The sequence below is a fragment of the Epinephelus lanceolatus genome, chromosome 23 (genome assembly GCF_041903045.1).
Source record: "Epinephelus lanceolatus isolate andai-2023 chromosome 23, ASM4190304v1, whole genome shotgun sequence".
Taxonomy (NCBI): Eukaryota; Metazoa; Chordata; class Actinopteri; order Perciformes; family Serranidae; genus Epinephelus; species Epinephelus lanceolatus.
This window is the reverse complement of record NC_135756.1, coordinates 2,298,132-2,315,139: the sequence shown is the minus strand read 5'-3', so window position 1 is coordinate 2,315,139 and position 17,008 is coordinate 2,298,132. Positions and strand designations below refer to the sequence as shown.

The following is a 17,008-nucleotide window of genomic DNA, read 5'->3' as shown; positions in this document are numbered from 1 at the left end:
TATTTACACAAGCAAGCAGAAGATTAGGACTCTTTAAATTAAAATGATTTAAGTCTTAAAACTGTATAAAATAACAAGACCAAATCTGATCATCTTTTGTTCAGGACTTTAGATTTTGTTTTTGTGTTTTTGTTAAAATAAGTTTATATTAAAGTAATATATGATGGATTGCTTTAATTGTGCATCAATACATGCACTAAAAAAATACAGGGTCAGTTTATTAACTCAGTTTCAGGGCATGTGGCTGTGGGTCATTCTCTTGGGTTATGTTCTGATGAAGAATGAATAATGACCCAAATATTGGTTCATATAGCTGACCTGTTGACCCAGTGTACATGTATATACCAACTGTTAAATATCTACAAATGATACGCGCAGTAATGTCTATATATTTTATCTTGCTTTTATTTTTTACTGCTGACAGTCAGCACTATAGGCTCATGTTAAACTGTGCAGTATCTTTACTTCCATCAGTTAATAATGTTCTTTTTGCTGCTCACTAATTACTTGTGTTTTTATACTGATCTTTGTGTTTCTTTTTATCGATACGTACTTACATATTGCTTTGCATTTTGTCTCTACTGATGCTTCCTGTCTGCACTCATATTTCCCTGCTGTGGGACGAATAAAGGATGATCTTATCTCAACAAATGTGAGTTTTAATTTTTCATACAAGACGATGAGGTATTAACGTTATAGGATACAGATGGGAGCCTATCACCTCTGTAGGTCGCTGATGGAAACTGTACTGTTAGATAGAAAGATTTGAGGTTAGGAGAATGAACACCACACTGGTGCTGACGCTGTAGCTCAGCAAGCTAATCCTTATGTTAGCTTACAGAGACTCTGGAGACAGACACTCAGGCTCGACTGCACAAAAACAGCCACCATCCAAAACACAGTGACACAGGCCTCCAGTCGCTCATTCAGGAGAGCAGCCCTGAAAACCTGTCTACAAAATGAACCCAGATTAATCTCCCCTTTGTGACTACGTCTTCCTTACTTACAGTAACATCAGTTAAAGTGATCAGAAACTACTGTATTTAATCATATTGTTGGCTGCAGAGGCAGAGGACATGGAGAGGCAGGACATGTTGACAGGTGCCTGCGACCGTCACAGAGTACTAAGCAGCAGCGTCTGAGTCACTGACATGTAATGATTACTACATGTGCTGCAGGTACTGAGCACTGTGTATGTATTTACAGTACATAACAATATGTATTTGACAGTCATAATCCCAAAAGTATCAACAGTAGTATCAGTGGTAAAGGCTGCAGTGGTGTGTGACAGATGGAAAACTCTGATATATAGTGTTAGCATGCTGTTTAAAATAGAGACTCTGCTGCTGTCCTCTCTGACACACACACACACACACAAATGTGTCAGTAGTAGTTACAATCGGTCGTTGCTATGGTAACTAATGGAGCCCTCTGTGGGAGTGGCAGGAGGGACAGTCATCAGCTCACAGCAGAGATTATTTAGTCAAAGCCAAGGTCAGGCCCCTGGTAACCCCGGAACCAAGGGACTATGGGGAATTTTATAAACTACAAATCTGCTTACGCAGCAACCAAATGATGTTTATTTAATCAGCTGTTCAAAATGTGGTGCACGGTATGGCGGGGTAACAGGATATTGTCTACTACAACATTTTGCGACAAAAGGAAACCCACACTCCTTTAGTCATCCATTTTTAATTCATGGATGGCCACTGGTGCAAGTCACAGTCATCCAAAGTAATCCAAACTGGACAACTGACCAGAGAGTCCGGACTGAAAGACTCTGGATATCGAAATTAAAGAGGCTTGAACCATTAGTACGCCTGCCTCAGCAGAGGACCGTGATCACCAGTGCATTGAAATAACAACTTCTGTTTTCCTAATCAGTCGTCAAAGCTGGGACAGACCAACTCTGGTTGAGACCTGGGAGTCATTTTGACTGTTCACCTAACCCTGACTTCTTATCCTGAACCAAACCATGACCCCTTTACAAATGTTAAAGAACATTAAAGGAATAGTGCAGCCAAAAATGTAAATTCAGCCATTATCTACTCACCCATATGCCGAGGGAGGCTCAGGTGAAGTTTTAGAGTCCTCACATCACTTGCAGAGATCCAAGGGGAGAGGAGGTAGCAACACAACTCCACCTAATGAAGGCTGACGGCGCCCCAGATTCAAACATCCAAAAACACATAATTGAAACCACAAAATATCTCCATACTTCACATGCTCGCTGGTCTCACACACAAGCATGCATGAGAACACACATGAACGCGGTGCCCATGTCTCACGGTCTCGCACAAGCGCAGACACGTGAGCGCGGTGCCCAGAGAGGCAGTCAGAGCTACAGGCTACAATGAGGCTAAAAACAGAGTTCAAATGAGGTTTTTCCAAACAACTTTTTATGTCGGGGCTTCAGGACACTTGGATCACTACGGACGAGCAGTATGGAGATATTTTGTGGTTTCAATGATGTGTTTTTGGACGTTTGAATCTGGGGCGCCGTCAGCCTCCATTAGGTGGAGTTGTGTTGCTACCTCCTCTCCCCTTGGATCTCTGCAAGTGATGTGAGGACTCTAAAACTTCACCTGAGCCTCCCTCGACATATGGGTGAGTAGATAATGGCTGAATTTACATTTTTGGGCGCACTATCCCTTTAACAGAGCAAAACCAACAGAAAATAAAAATAAAAGGCAACACAACAGTAAACTGTCACCTCCTGTAAATGAACAGAGCTTTGAAACGTGGCACTGCAGCTCACTGACTCAGTGAAGCGCAGCATTAAAACGTCCTGTCTGAAAAATGAACTAAATGTGACCTCGTACAGAGAGTATGTAGTTTATCCTGAGACTTGAGCTGTGTGTGTTTCCAGCGGGCACTGTGGCACACACACTGGGTATTCTAAGCCAAAACATGATCTCTTCTGAACTGTAACTAAGTGTGTTTGTGCCTAAACATAATCACACCTTAACCACAGTGCAGATGAAACTAAAGTTGGAACGTACCTGCTGTGTCACACAGAAACACTCGGTGTCAGCAGCTGTCTTCATGCAGCCTCTCTGCTCCAACAACAAGGTGAATTCATCTCACTAAACGTTTCCCCACATTCTCCTCTTTCTGCAGTCAACACACTCTTCTGTCTCAGTTTTGGTCATTTGCTTTAAAATGAATAAATAAGATATCTCTTTGGTTTGAATAAATGTCCTGTGATCCAGTTTTTAAGTGATATTATGGGATGGTGAGTGCAGAGTGTTGATGAGAAACACTGTTGAACACAGTCACATTTATGTTTTACATATTTACCTCTTTATTTTATTCCTTTTCACGTTTTCACTTTGAGACCTGAGTTCATGTCTCTCACCAGAAACTGTGTCCAAATCCAAACCTGAGCAGAGCAGCAGTTTCTTCCCTCCTGGTTGTTGTTGCTGAGATGAAACTTTAAAGATCCCCCTGGGGCAGAAAACAGCTCAGAGTGAAACTCACAAACACATCGGAGGAAAACCACAGAGAGGAGCTGCTGCTGCTGCTGCTGAGTCTGAGCTTTTAAACATGTGGACAAATATTTCAATTTTTTTTTACATAACTCAACAAAAACCTGCAAAAAAAAAAGAAGACACAAAGCAGTTTGCTTCCTGCGACTCCTGTTCATTTGTGTAGCTTATTAAAAATCTGTTTCACATGTTTTTTCTTTTGATTATTCTTGTTTTTCCACATGTACATTATAATTTATTTTTTTAAATGCTCAAAATAAAGTACATTAAATTCTACATTTAAATAATCCAAATATAACAGGCTGGTTGTCAGTAAATGTCTTGATCTCGTTCGGCTCTCCAGAGGATGAACCCTTTAGATTTTAATGACTCCATGGTCTTTACTGTAGCGCCACCCTGAGGACAAACTGTGTATGCAGTTCAGTTCATAGTTTCTGTCTCCACAGTGTAAAGTTGTGGATGGTCCCAACAGAAGCGTTCCTTAGCGTCCCCATGTTTGGTCCCCCCTCTGTTGGGGTACCTAGCACACAGATCTGGTACTAAAAGGTGGAGCTAGAAACCCTGCAGTCTGATTGGTCAGTAGAGGACGCTCACTCTGGTTTTATGTAACCTCTGTTCATACATCAGTAAACTAGAAGGTTTGGTGTAGTTTGGTCTCTAAGTGACGGAGCTGCCTCAGTTTGTTTTAAATCTCTGAACAAATCACACGACGATCAGCTGCGACTCTTTGTGGCAAGTTAGCGAATAAACTTTTATTATGCCTGCACAATCTTGCCAGACTGAAGGTTAACATATCAAACAGTTAAAATGTGTTTCATTCATCCATTTTTGATACATACAAAAATCACTATAAAATGTCACTCTGTAATATTGTGGGCTTTTTTCAACATTCACAAAATAAACTGATTGTTTCACCGCACTTCTTCCTGTGGTAAAAAAAAAATCATCACATCTTTCTGTGAAAAACAACTCAGTAAAGATCGACCTCATCACTGCTCTCCTCAACAATAAGACCATTTTCTGTCAAAGAAAATCAAACGAGGGAAAAACAGAGAATAAATAAAATGAAAAGCTTGAGATAAAGTCACAGCACGGCTCGTCCTGTTCTCTGCAGCTTTGTGAGGACACACAGGTTCAACCAGACGTGAGATGAAACCAGTCGCTTCTGTTCCGGACCGTACGATAAAAAACATGAGAAGGAAGTGGAGACACTTTGACATCCACAGCTTCTACAAAACCCAGAAACATCCTGCAGAAGTGTTGATAGTACAAAGATCAGCGTAGTGGTTTTATCCAAATGTTTCAATTCATCATGCAGATTGTTTTGAACTGAACTGATGTGACTGTGAATCAGTGAAACACGTCCGAGCAGTTCAGAGTTTCATGTCTTCACTTAAACAACTCAACACCTGACTTTAGTTTTTTTTAGCTGCTCAAGTCCTGAAGGTGACTTATGTTCATGGTGGGCGCTGACGGTGCGATCCTGTACCAACAAAACACCAACTTGTGCAAACAAGACGCTCCAAACAGATCAACAACATCCAAATGCTGGAATCAGACAGACGGGAGACGGCTTTGATTTAAAGGGATAGTGCACCCAAAAATGAAGATTCAGCCATTATCTCCTCACCCATAGTATGGAGATATTTTGTGGTTTCAATTATGTGTTTTTGGACGTTTGAATCTGGGGCGCCGTCAGCCTCCATTATTGAAACCACAAAATATCTCCATACTGCTCGTCCGTAGTGATCCAAGTGTCCTGAAGCCCCGACATAAAAAGTTAACAGTCAGAGCTACAGGCTACAATGAGGCTAAAAACAGAGTTCAAATGAGGTTTTTCCAAACAACTTTTTATGTCGGGGCTTCAGGACACTTGGATCACTACGGACGAGCAGTATGGAGATATTTTGTGGTTTCAATGATGTGTTTTTGGACGTTTGAATCTGGGGCGCCGTCAGCCTCCATTAGGTGGAGTTGTGTTGCTACCTCCTCTCCCCTTGGATCTCTGCAAGTGATGTGAGGACTCTAAAACTTCACCTGAGCCTCCCTCGGCATATGGGTGAGTAGATAATGGCTGAATTTACATTTTTGGGTGCACTATCCCTTTATTTAATTTGATAACCTTTTGAAAAGAGTAACGAGTGATATATGACATTTTTAGAGTAACAAGCCCAACACTGCTCCCTGTGTGAAGGAGCTACGTAACATCTGGTTGCAAACTCGACAAATACTAATATTTTAACTTTGGAAAACAGTGCTGTTACTGTCGCCAGTATTCTCTACTGTCCTCAGCTTATTTCCCGTCCTGCTGTTGTCCACTAACATGATCTCTGGTTTGTCTGATTCCACGTGAACGCAGCACAAATGGTGTGAACCAGATGCCGACATCAAGATCCAGATATAACTTCAAAAAGGTCAGATTTAAGTTCCTAAAAAAAGATGCATCTCAGATATTATTTTTGTGCACAGGTTGATATCTTGTCGGCAGTAGGTCGTGTCTCGTACTGACATCTTGTCTCTTCATTCGAAGGTCTGGACCGTGATTGGTCAACAGCACAAATTAGCACAGTGTAAAGTTATAAATGCTGCTGGTGTCGGGCTGCAAACGTTGTGTTCATGTTCAACAAACAACTGTTGTGTTGCACGCGGCGAGCGTCTCCGAGAGACACAAGAAAGAAATGAATATAAACTTTGGCACGTGGAGTGAAAACTGTCCGCTCAAACAGGAAGTGAATAGTCTCTGCGTTTTCAGTGCATCAGGGTTAGGAAGGTGAGGAGGGTGAGGAAGGTGAGGAGGGTGAGGAGCTGCAGCGGAGCGACAGACATCGAGATGAAGAGTTCAGTTTTAAGGGACGGTGACGTGGAAGGGACTGCCCGGGACGTTCTCGTCCCCCCATTTGACGATGAGGATGTAGCTGCCTTGTTCTTTGACGGTGTACGTGACGTTGTACATCCTGTTGCCCATGTGTTTGACGTACACCTCCTCGCAGGGCGTCTTCGGCCCGTGAACGCCAACCATCAACATGTTGGTGCCTGCAGAGTCAACGAGACGGACAAATACATCATCTGTTTCATTTACAGGGTGTCAGAAACATTTAAACTGCTTTAAGACACATGTTTAACAGACTGAGGAAAGTATAAATTAAAGGACGAGGTTCAGCTTTAAAGATTTGTAACATCAGTAAAGTGATTTCCTCGCAGACGAGCTCGACTCATTTTGACAAAAACAAATTAAAACAGGGTTCCTTGCTCCTCACCTGCTTTGCTGCAGTCGACTGTGAACGTGTTCTTCTGACCTATGAAGGCCTTCGACAGGCCGGCGCCTCTGGAGATGACTTTACTGGCGTCTGAGGAGAATTTGGGTAATGAGGCGAAGGCTCCTCCCATCGACGACGACGACTTGGAGACAGTTTCCACCAGAACAGACGACGTCTCGTGCAGACTGGTGCCGCCGGACAGACGAGGGCCTGCAGACGGAGTCAAAGAGACATCAGTCAAATAAAATGAATCTCCAAAAGTACGCTGAAGAAATATTTTTAGGTTTCTGCATTTTTCACAGGTTTTAGCAAAAGATCTAAGTTGTGTTCGTATTTTGGCTCAGTGTTTCTGCTCACCCCGTCTGATCAGTGGGTTCACATGTGACAACAGCTTTTAATTAAGACTTCAGTTTTTGACTCTTCATATCTTAAAATATTTCTAAAATACAATCCATTTTAACCTTAAGGACACATTTGCACATCTTCATCTCTTCACCCCTGGATCACTGCAGCAGCCTCTTTTCTTACCTGAATCAAGAACCTATCACTCGACTCCAGACTGTTTAGAACTCAGCTGCCAGAGACGTGATCACATCACTCCAGTTTTAGCCTCTTTACAGCAGCTCCCAGTGTGTTTTAAAATGGTCTGTCTCCCAGATACATCTCTGACCTCTTGGTGCCGTACAAACCAGGACGTACGTTGAGGTCTTCTGTCCGTTCAAGAGTCTTTTATCAGTCCTTTTAATGTCTGTTTTAATTGTCGACATATAAATCACTTTGTAACTTTGAAAAGCGCGTTATAAAGAATGATTATTAGAGATTATGATGGGTGTGTACAAGTTTTGTTTTGGGTTTGGTGCGCAGCTTGTAAAGAACTGATGCTGGGCTGGTCGTCTGCCAACAACCAGAAAACTGAGATGAACTGTCTCCTGCAGAGCTGTAAAGGTAAACCAGGTCCTTTACGGGTCCAACAGCCGATGCCTGACATTCCTCAGGCCAAATTAACTGACACATTTTCCAGTGCTCGGGACACTTGGAGAACAAAATCCAGCAGCCACACGGCTCCTCTTGACAAACATGCAACAGAGCAAAAAATACTGAGCAGCTTTGTACACTGTCACAGGATAATGACCTCACAACGGAAGATAAATTTCAGTCTGTTTCTCCTGCTGGATTTGACCCAAAAAACTTTAAGAGCTGTTGATTGTAATAAAACAGAAATCCATGTAACTGGGTCACAGCATATCATAAAACAAATACTGCCATCTACTGGTCACCTGACACAGCACATAAAGCCTGTTGGAAATGATAGTAAATGATGTTTTGACCAACATGTCACTAAACTTGTCCAATCATGTTTTTATCACCTCAGAAACACTGCTAGAATAAAATCTATCTAAACTTTAGAGATACAGGAACTGTTACACGTGCTCTTATCTCTTCGCGTCTTGATTATTGCAACAGCCTTTATTCATGTCTCAATCAAAAAACCTTGCAAAGTCTTCAGATTGTTCAGAACTCAGCAGCAAGACTTTTAACCAAAGCCAAGAAGCACAACCACATCACACCAGTTTCAGCCTCTTTACATCGGCTCCCTGTTTGTTTAAGGATCGATTTTAAAATCTTATTAATTACTTTTAAGGCTCTTCATGGCTCCAGTTCACATTTCAGACCCGTTAGTCCCTTATGAACCTTTACGTAGTTTGAGATCTTGTCCCAGGGTCCAGACTGACGACCAAAGGGGACAGAGCGTTTGCAATTAGGACTCTGACGCTCTGGAACGACCTGCCCGAGGATATCGGGCGGTCAGGCGGAGACACTGTCTTCGTTTAAGTCTCTCCCAAAAACATACTTCTATCGGAAATCCTGATTTCGTTTAAGCTGTCTGTCTATTTATTGCTATCTTACTGATTTTGAGACAGCCACTCTACCCACTTGGCACCCCAATTCAAGGACTGACCTGAAAACTCAGAGAAAAATGCGAGCAGGTTCTGCGGTCCTTCGACCCACCTGAGACTTTGGCCTTGAACGGGCTGCCTACGATATGCTGCGGTCCTCCGTATTTGATGGAGATCAGGTAGTTACCAGGAGCCATGGGTGTGTAGGAGACCTTGTAGCCCTCTGGACACTCCTGACAGTCCATCTTCACCTTCGACGGCCCGTCGATGGTCACAGATAGAGCTCCTGAGCCGGCATTACAGGTGTTCACAATAAACTCTGACGCCACACCTGAAGGAGGACGCAGACGTGACAAACACCCGTCAAAATCTACCTCATGTTTTCATTAATGACTTTTAAATTAAGGTGTTTTTCAGGTGTTTATGTTTCATACCTGTGGTTCCTCCCTCCAGTCCCGGTCCGAAGGCAGACACCATACCGGGATCTCCGACCTGTCCTGGTTCCCCGACTCGGATCTTGAAGGGGCTGCCGGGGACGTGGCTGCCATTGAAACGAACGTCGATAGAATGAACTCCGTTTTCCCTCGGGATGAACCTGATGGCGTGCTGGTCTGTGGAAACATGGATTACAAATGACACTCATAATGAGTTCCGTCTATAAAAACATATCAGCTCTGTAATGGGGAAATCTTTGGCTGCAGTAACGTGTTAAAACAGCTGTTTTAGTACAAGTTCACTTTAACATTGCTCCTCTTTCCACTACTTTAGGCGCAGATTTGAGTCTTGTGGTAAATGTTATCGCGCTTTTCTTTTACAAACCCAAACCTTCACGGCAGTTGGTATTAAAACTGTGCTTTTACATAATATTGACACACATAATTTTCACTTAAAGTGGGACATGGACAGGTAGTGGACCAAGACCTGAGCCCTGCAGTCCTCCACTTCTAATATTACTTTGACTGGGATGTAGAAAAACAGAGGACCCAGAGTTGATCCTTGTGGTACCGTATGTCCAATGTTAACGCTCTTTTCTTTTACAAACCTGAACCAGTCAGACACTAATAATAATTCCACTTGACAGTTTTAACACTTGATGATAAAGTGTGGGTCTTACCGCTGTCCAGCTCAGTGATGTAACACTCCTCTATGGCTCCTGATGGCGTGTGGATCTTCGCATCTATCAGCCCTCTGGCTCCGTTCAGCTGTACGGCAAAGGAGGCCTCCTGTCCGACTTTCAGACCCATCTCCTGATGAAGAACAGACGAAGAGAAGAACAGGGGATCATTGCTATTATTTTTCAGCTCTACGTATGCTGTTCGTGTCACTAATTAAAACCATGTGGGTAGGAACTTTTTAGGCGTTCAGCTTCTTCCATCCACACAAGCAATTTTTATCATCTCCACATCAGAGCGAGAAGAATAAGTGTGAGATGAAACAGTATCTTTCATATAGACACTCCTCCGGGAACGATAAGACGCTCAAATGGGGTCTAATCACTTTCTTCTTACACTACTGCCTCTGAAAAATTTGTGCCTCAACCTTTGTGCCTAATCCTGCTTTCTGAAATAGGGCCCTGAACACACAGTCCAGCTGTTGTCATAGACATATATTTATGTTTACGTTGTCATGATAACTGCACGAGTTTAAAGTAGGCATTTGATTAGCGGTTATCCAAAGCTAACAGCACTTTCTACAATTCTGCATGAAGTCCCTTCATCACATTGATATTTCTAACTTGTGCTGTCATCTGTGAGCAGGAACACAAATACTGCCGGTGACAAATATACAGAGCTAAAACAGGACGGCAGCTGAGACACATTTACACACATATGAACACAGAAATACACTCTCAGTATAAATCAGTTAGACACTAATAATAGATCACTCAGAGGGTTTAACATGGAGACTCTTCATACATCAGTGACCTCAGCTGCCTCTGTAGAAACTATTTAATTTCAATGAATAAAGACGATGTGTTCTTACCTGCAGGCTGGTGATGGTGAGGCGGCGAGCGTCATCAGATAGAGTGGCGATAGGCACGATGAACGGAGAGTCTGGGATGTGTTCATCGTTAAACTTAATGGAAACCTCATAGTCACCTGGAGAGAAGAGATGACAGCTGACTGAGAATATGATTTTTTATCATCATTATGTCACGTTCATTCCTATCTAACAGAAGTCATTGTTCTTCTGAAGCTCAGTATAACAGTGGTGTTCCTCAGGGATCCGTTCTAGGCCCGCTGTTGTTTTCATTATAAATGTCAGACACCATTTTTTTTAAAACATTTGTTGGTCATAGAGTTTATTTTCTGCGCTAATCCAAAACAGAAGAATGAACCAGGGTGATGCTTACTTCAGGGTCGGCTTACAGAAAAGTATCATCCCCGGAGCACTCTGCTTTTATTTGTTTTATATTTTACCGCTGACTTCAACACATTAAATGGCCTCACTTCAAAATATCTTGATTCATTGATTTGTTGCCGGTTTGTTCCCTCAGATCAGAATACATTTTATGTTTCTGAATGCTTTTAACATTTGATGTAATCTGCCTTAATTTGTTGTTTAATAACTTTCCTTTCTAAACTTACGTACTTTGTTCCTTTGTTAAGAAAACAACGATAATACTGAAATGTATTTTTATCATGTGGGATTCAGTCTTTATATCTTTTGCTATAACAACTTCAGTCTGGCAGTAGCTGCAGATTTCATTGTCGTTAGTTGTGACAACAGTTTACTCAACAATTTAATTTTTAGATGGTGAAGAAAATATAAAATCCTGCATAAAATATTTGACTGTGCTCATGTGATTGAATTGCTGACATTGCTGGCAGATATTATTCATACTTCTGCATATCTCAAAATCCAAACCTAGAAAACAACAAGTTTAATTTAGGACCTGTGTTTTGTCCTGATTTAGTTGAAGGAAATTCTGAGTCATTGACATATGTCAGAGTTTCATTGTTCACTGCAGTAAAGCGGGTTTAGATCATTGCTATCAATGTCTGTATAGTGTTTAATGTCATCTGCATATTGATGGACACTGAGCTTTTGGAAAACCCTGAGCAAAAACATATAAATGAAAAGGTAGTGGGAGCAGAATTGAGCCCTGTGGAACTCCACATGTAACATTCACTCTGAGTGGGACACTTTTCTCTTCTACAGACCAAATGTGGGACTATTTGTTATATAAAACTCCACAGAGTACGAAGGAATCAAAATTTTTGTCCACATAATGTGTGTGACTGAGTCTCACCAGGCTCCTGAACCACATAGGCGACTCCACAGGATCCGTCCTTCCTGTCTTCAAAGGTGATCTCGGCCTTGCTCGGCCCCTCCACAGCGATGGACAGACCACCCGCTCCGGCCTCTCTGGTCCAGATACTGAATTCAGCTGGAAAACAACAAATTTATCACCTTCAGTTCAGCATGTGGAGGAAGAGTCGTAACAACACGTAACAGTTTACTTTTAGGTTTTTAGTTTTATGTCATTAACAGTAAACTAAGAGGAAAATTAATCTCAAAACCAGAGCATGAATCATTTTAAAGAAATAGATCTCAGACATATAAGTCAGACAATGAAGTCATTTTCCAGCCTACCTGGGATCCCTGCCACTCCTCGGTCTAGCCCGGTCCCTCCTGCTCGGACCTTGTGGGCCCCTCCCTCTCCCAGGGGCCCCACGGTAAACTGGAAGGGGCTCCCAGGGACGTGCTGTCCCCGGTATTTAACGTTCACAGTGTGAGCTCCCATCTCCTGAGGGATGAAGCGGACGCTGTAGGTGCTGTCCTCGCCTTTAATGATCTCTGCGTCCTCCGTCTTTCCTCCAGGACTCGTCACCTGAGCCGTCATCTCCTGGTTACCTGCCTCACCTGAGAGGGACAAAGAGGAACATGGATCAGACAGATTTTGGTCTAAAGAGTCTGTGAGTGTTTGTGGAACATGCAGCAAGATGCCAGGGATCAACTCTGGTTAAAATCAAATTAACACACACCTGCCACCATTAACTGCCATGCAAATTAGTGATTAATATTATTTAACCTGAAGTCTCCATCTGTTTGTGACTACATATTTATAACTTAAAAATACAACTTCTTTTCTCTGTGTGGATTCAACCAGGACAGTTTTTACAAAGTGAATTAGACAAAAAAATGTGTGTGCTGTAATGACACTTTCACAGTGATAATATTTTTTCACAGGATATAATCAAATGAGTTAATTACCACCCAACATTTCACTTTATTAATTCAAAATGTAAATTTAAAGGTCCAGTTTGGAATTTAGTGACATCTGGTGGTGAGGTTGCAGAACTGAAACTGAAACTTCTCCCATGTGCAAAGCGTGCAGGAGAACTACGGTGGCTGCCGTGAAAACGTGGATGTCCCTTTCTAGAGCCAGTGTTTGGCATTAGAATCATCCAGGTGGATGTTTGTGCCAAATCTGAAGAAATTCCTCCAAAGTGTTTGTGAGATATCATATCATCAGGAGAATGAGACGGACGGACGGACAACCTGAAAACATAATGCTTCTGGCTGCAGCTATCTGAGACATAAAAGTGAAAAATTCAAAGTTGTTTTGACACCACAGAAACCTGCCGACCATCACAGCTGTCACACTGCAGTCACACAACATGCGTCAACATGAAGTCAGATGTCACAGCGAGGTTAGACGTTTCTGGACTTCTCCACCACCACAACACTCTGATTAGTGATTAGCAGAATATGTGTTGAATAGTGTCGACACATGTCGGCTCAGTGAGGAGCTGCTCCTGCATTCTGTCAGTAAAGTTAGAAACTCTGAACATACACAGCCGGTCCACACACACACCATCCTGCAGTGGCGGCGGTCGGGTGCCACTGAATCCGCTAAGACCCTCACGTCCCAGGAAGTCTCCGAACACGTCTCTGAAGGGGTCTCCCACCTGAGTGCTCTCCTCCACCCTCACCTCCCTCTTGGTCTCTCCTGCCCTGGTCTTACTGATCTCCGTCCGCTCGGTGCGAGTGTAGGTGTGACTGCTGCGGGTGAACGTCCGTGTTAGACGCTCCTGAGCCGACACCATGTGGAACCAGTTCCCTGAAAGCAGCGAGGAGGAAGTAGGAAACAAGGGACACAGAAGGAGGTGAAGAGGAGGGAGCAGAGAGGACAGTAGGAGGGGACAGGTGGAGGAGACAGTGATGTCACAACTCACCTGGTATCTTGAGGTTGAGATCACAGGTGCTGCCCACGGTGGCGATGGAGGGAGCTTGACGCTTCCTGGTGATGCTCTCCTTCATCCGGCCTTCACCAAACACCTTCACTGTGAACGGACTTCCTATTGGGACCAAAATATTCTCACGTCACAAAAACATCCAGATTGTTTTTAACAACCTGAGGTTGGTTTTCATGAAACTGAAATTAAACCAAAGGCCCTCTGCTGGTCAGATCTAATCATCAGTAATCAGAGACGATATGCATGCAGTCGTTCGTACCTGGAACGTGTTGATCGGCAAACTTGATGTTGATGATGTAGTTTCCAGGCTCAGTTGGACAGTAGGTGACTTTACACGTCCCGTCGTCCACATCCTCACAGTTAATGTCCACCTTACTGGGACCCTCGATGGACAGGCCCAGACCGCCATAACCTGAAGGCAGAGAGGAAGACGGGGACGATGGTGATGTACGAAGTCACATCTTCTGTTTCAGCTGACTGGAGGAAAACTGATTATCTTAACGTTTGTTTTAAACTATAAACATCACATGATGAGAGGACTGTGAGAAATTAAATGAAAAAAGATGTTTACAACATGTAAAGATCTGACATGTTGACATCATCAGGTCGGGGTCAGATAAATGGACTGTCTGTATTAAAGATGAATTTTCCCTCAGCAGTGATTTTAATAAGATGGATATGAATCAACTTGCTGTTCAAATAAAGTTTTTGAACAGTACCTGCGTTCCTGGTGTCGACGATGAACTCGGCCACCTCGAAGGTGTGTCCTTCCACCAGCCCCTGACCGTACACCTTCACCTTACTGGCATCTCCGATCTCCGACTGACCCACCATGATTTTAAAGGGGCTGTTGGTCACATGTTTCCCGTTCTTCTTCACGCTCACCACGTGTTCGCCTACTTCCTTCGGAGTGAAGGAGATCCCTGAAGACAGGAGGAGCAGGAACAGAAACACGAACTGGATATAATTTTGTTCTGTTGTTCGTTTGTCTATCAAACTGGTGCTGCCAGGTTTGACTTGAAAGTTATTTCTTTCAGTAGGCTGAAGTCATTGTTTGACAAACCAGTCGAGTCAAATCCAAGTCCGAAACTAGGAATGACACGAGGCTGATTTCCCTGTAAACCACTTATTACTGACCGACAGCTAAAGTTAGTCATCGCTGATTGTTGATAAAATTCCAGTTCAAGACCAAAGATTCACAACGAGACGAGTTGAAACAAACTACTACTTGACAGGAAGTGACCGCCATGAGACGGCGCATTATCTCTAGTCAACAACTCTCTGTGCTTCTGATCTGTAACGTTGACAGGAAGTGACCACCATGAGACGGCGTATCATCTCTAGTCAACAACTCTGCGCTTCCGTTCTGATTTGCAGCTTTTCACTTATTGTGTGGCTGAATATAATTTGTAGCTTCTTAAAATCTGTCACCAGCTGAGTGTCAGGTTTCGTCTCGTCGCCGATCTTTGGTCTGAACTGGACTTTATGTCAAAAAATATATATATATTTGCCACATATAATGTTTGTAAGGTAAGCTAATTAAAGTTAGCTCTTAGCTTTAAGCTACGGCTGGAAAGAGACCATAAACGTTAAGTAAAGTTAGCGTTCTCAGTGAGCCTGAAATGTTGAACAGTCTATCTGAACGTGATGATCCCAGACTGACCGATGTGTCTGTTGGGCAGCCTCTTCAGCAGACACGGCTCCTCGTTTCCAGACGGCGCTCTGATGCTTGCCATCAGACTGCTCAGGTCCGTCTCCATGATCTTTAAGGACACATCTGTTGACGTGCCTACGTTAAGCTGAGACATTCTCATGGAGTCATCACCTAGAGATCAATCGCATCAAAATAAAACAATGAAGCTCAACATCTAGAGAGAGGTGATGAGTAATTATGTCGGATAATGAGGCTGTAAAATATAATATGACGTTAATATAAAAAGGTAAACCTATTAAAGGCTGCCTATAGAGAAAACTAAAACATGGTGGAAAATATCATTCAGGTTGATACAACTTAAAGACAACAAGCAGAGTAAAATTTTAAACTTATGTCAAATAATTTTCTCAATACAGAAATGTTAACAGTTTATTTCAGACAGAAACCTTTCCTATCAAAATATACATTTAAATAGCAACGGGAACACAAGTGGCTAAATAAATAATTATCCAAGTTTAGTTGAAGGAAAATGGAGGACATCCCATATTTCATCTGCAGAGGACTGTAAAGACTTTAAATATTTTTTGTCTGTTACAGGAAGATAATACGGAGTGTCATCTGCATAAAGTCAAATTAAATACCATGACTGTACATAAAGTGAAGCATTTATTTAGAAAATAAAAAATGTCCCAAACTTGAGCCCTGGGGAACTCCAGAATATAACTGGCACCAGGCTGTAACACATCAGTCTGTTATCACTACTGATACGTCTGCGCTGAGCTGCAGCTGATGGTCAGAATTTTACTCTTGTGTTTAACAGTTAATGAGTTTAAATGTGAAGGAGTGGGAGGTTTTTACACTTAACACGTGGACTCATGAATACTCAACCGGTGTCTCCCACACAATGTTCTCTATGGTCTTCATAATATGTCTAAACATACTTTAAAAAAAGAGTTAAAAGCATCACAAGTTTGTCTGGCTCCAGAAACAAATTTAACTTCCCATCTGCAGTGACCTCACACACACACAGAGTCTGAGTACCGGTGATCTTGGCAGTGAAGGGGCTGCCGGGGATGTGTTTGTCGTCAAACTTGACGATGATGTTGTAGTCTCCAGGTGCGGTGGGCAGGTAGGACACGGTACAGGTCCCGTCTTTGTTGTCTTTACAGCTGATCTCTGCTTTAGACGGACCCTCCACAGCCAGAGACAGACCGCCTGCACGCAGAGAACAGGTGAAGGATGGTCCCTAATATAAAGGTGAGCAGCACTTGTACCGAAACATCTCACACTCATCTCTCTGCTCATCACGGTTTCTCTGTTTAACAACACTGTTCCAATTCACTATCAGCAGTTTCTAGATTTTTATTTACCTGTGTTGCTAATTCCGAAAAAATCTTCCAAAGTAAAGTCTTGCAGCTACTCAGGGGCGTGATCTCTCCCTTTCCTGTGATACTTTGTTGAGATACCTTCCCTATTTACAACCAGGTCTGTGTCACCATGGTGATTC

General features: G+C 42.7%; 1 protein-coding gene across 5 annotated transcripts in view; it reads right to left on the bottom strand.

Annotated features, from left to right (window-relative positions):
* Positions 1-4,212: 4,212 nt before the first annotated feature.
* LOC117249175 (filamin-C-like) overlaps positions 4,213-17,008 on the bottom strand; it is a 68,932-nt gene continuing 56,136 nt past the window's right edge. For 4 of the 5 annotated variants that reach the window (XM_033614612.2, XM_033614614.2, XM_033614613.2 and 1 more), the window contains 14 exons: positions 16,543-16,716; positions 15,511-15,672; positions 14,567-14,770; positions 14,107-14,259; positions 13,827-13,949; positions 13,466-13,711; positions 12,241-12,510; positions 11,897-12,034; positions 10,627-10,742; positions 9,758-9,890; positions 9,078-9,254; positions 8,756-8,974; positions 6,746-6,955; positions 4,213-6,521 (listed from right to left, as the gene is read on the bottom strand). In XM_033614612.2, coding sequence (XP_033470503.1) covers positions 6,334-6,521; positions 6,746-6,955; positions 8,756-8,974; positions 9,078-9,254; positions 9,758-9,890; positions 10,627-10,742; positions 11,897-12,034; positions 12,241-12,510; positions 13,466-13,711; positions 13,827-13,949; positions 14,107-14,259; positions 14,567-14,770; positions 15,511-15,672; positions 16,543-16,716 — 2,513 coding nt within the window. In that variant the 3' untranslated portion in view covers positions 4,213-6,333. The remainder of the gene's footprint in view (positions 6,522-6,745; positions 6,956-8,755; positions 8,975-9,077; positions 9,255-9,757; positions 9,891-10,626; positions 10,743-11,896; positions 12,035-12,240; positions 12,511-13,465; positions 13,712-13,826; positions 13,950-14,106; positions 14,260-14,566; positions 14,771-15,510; positions 15,673-16,542; positions 16,717-17,008) is intronic. The other variant, XM_033614619.2, reaches the window with a different exon arrangement.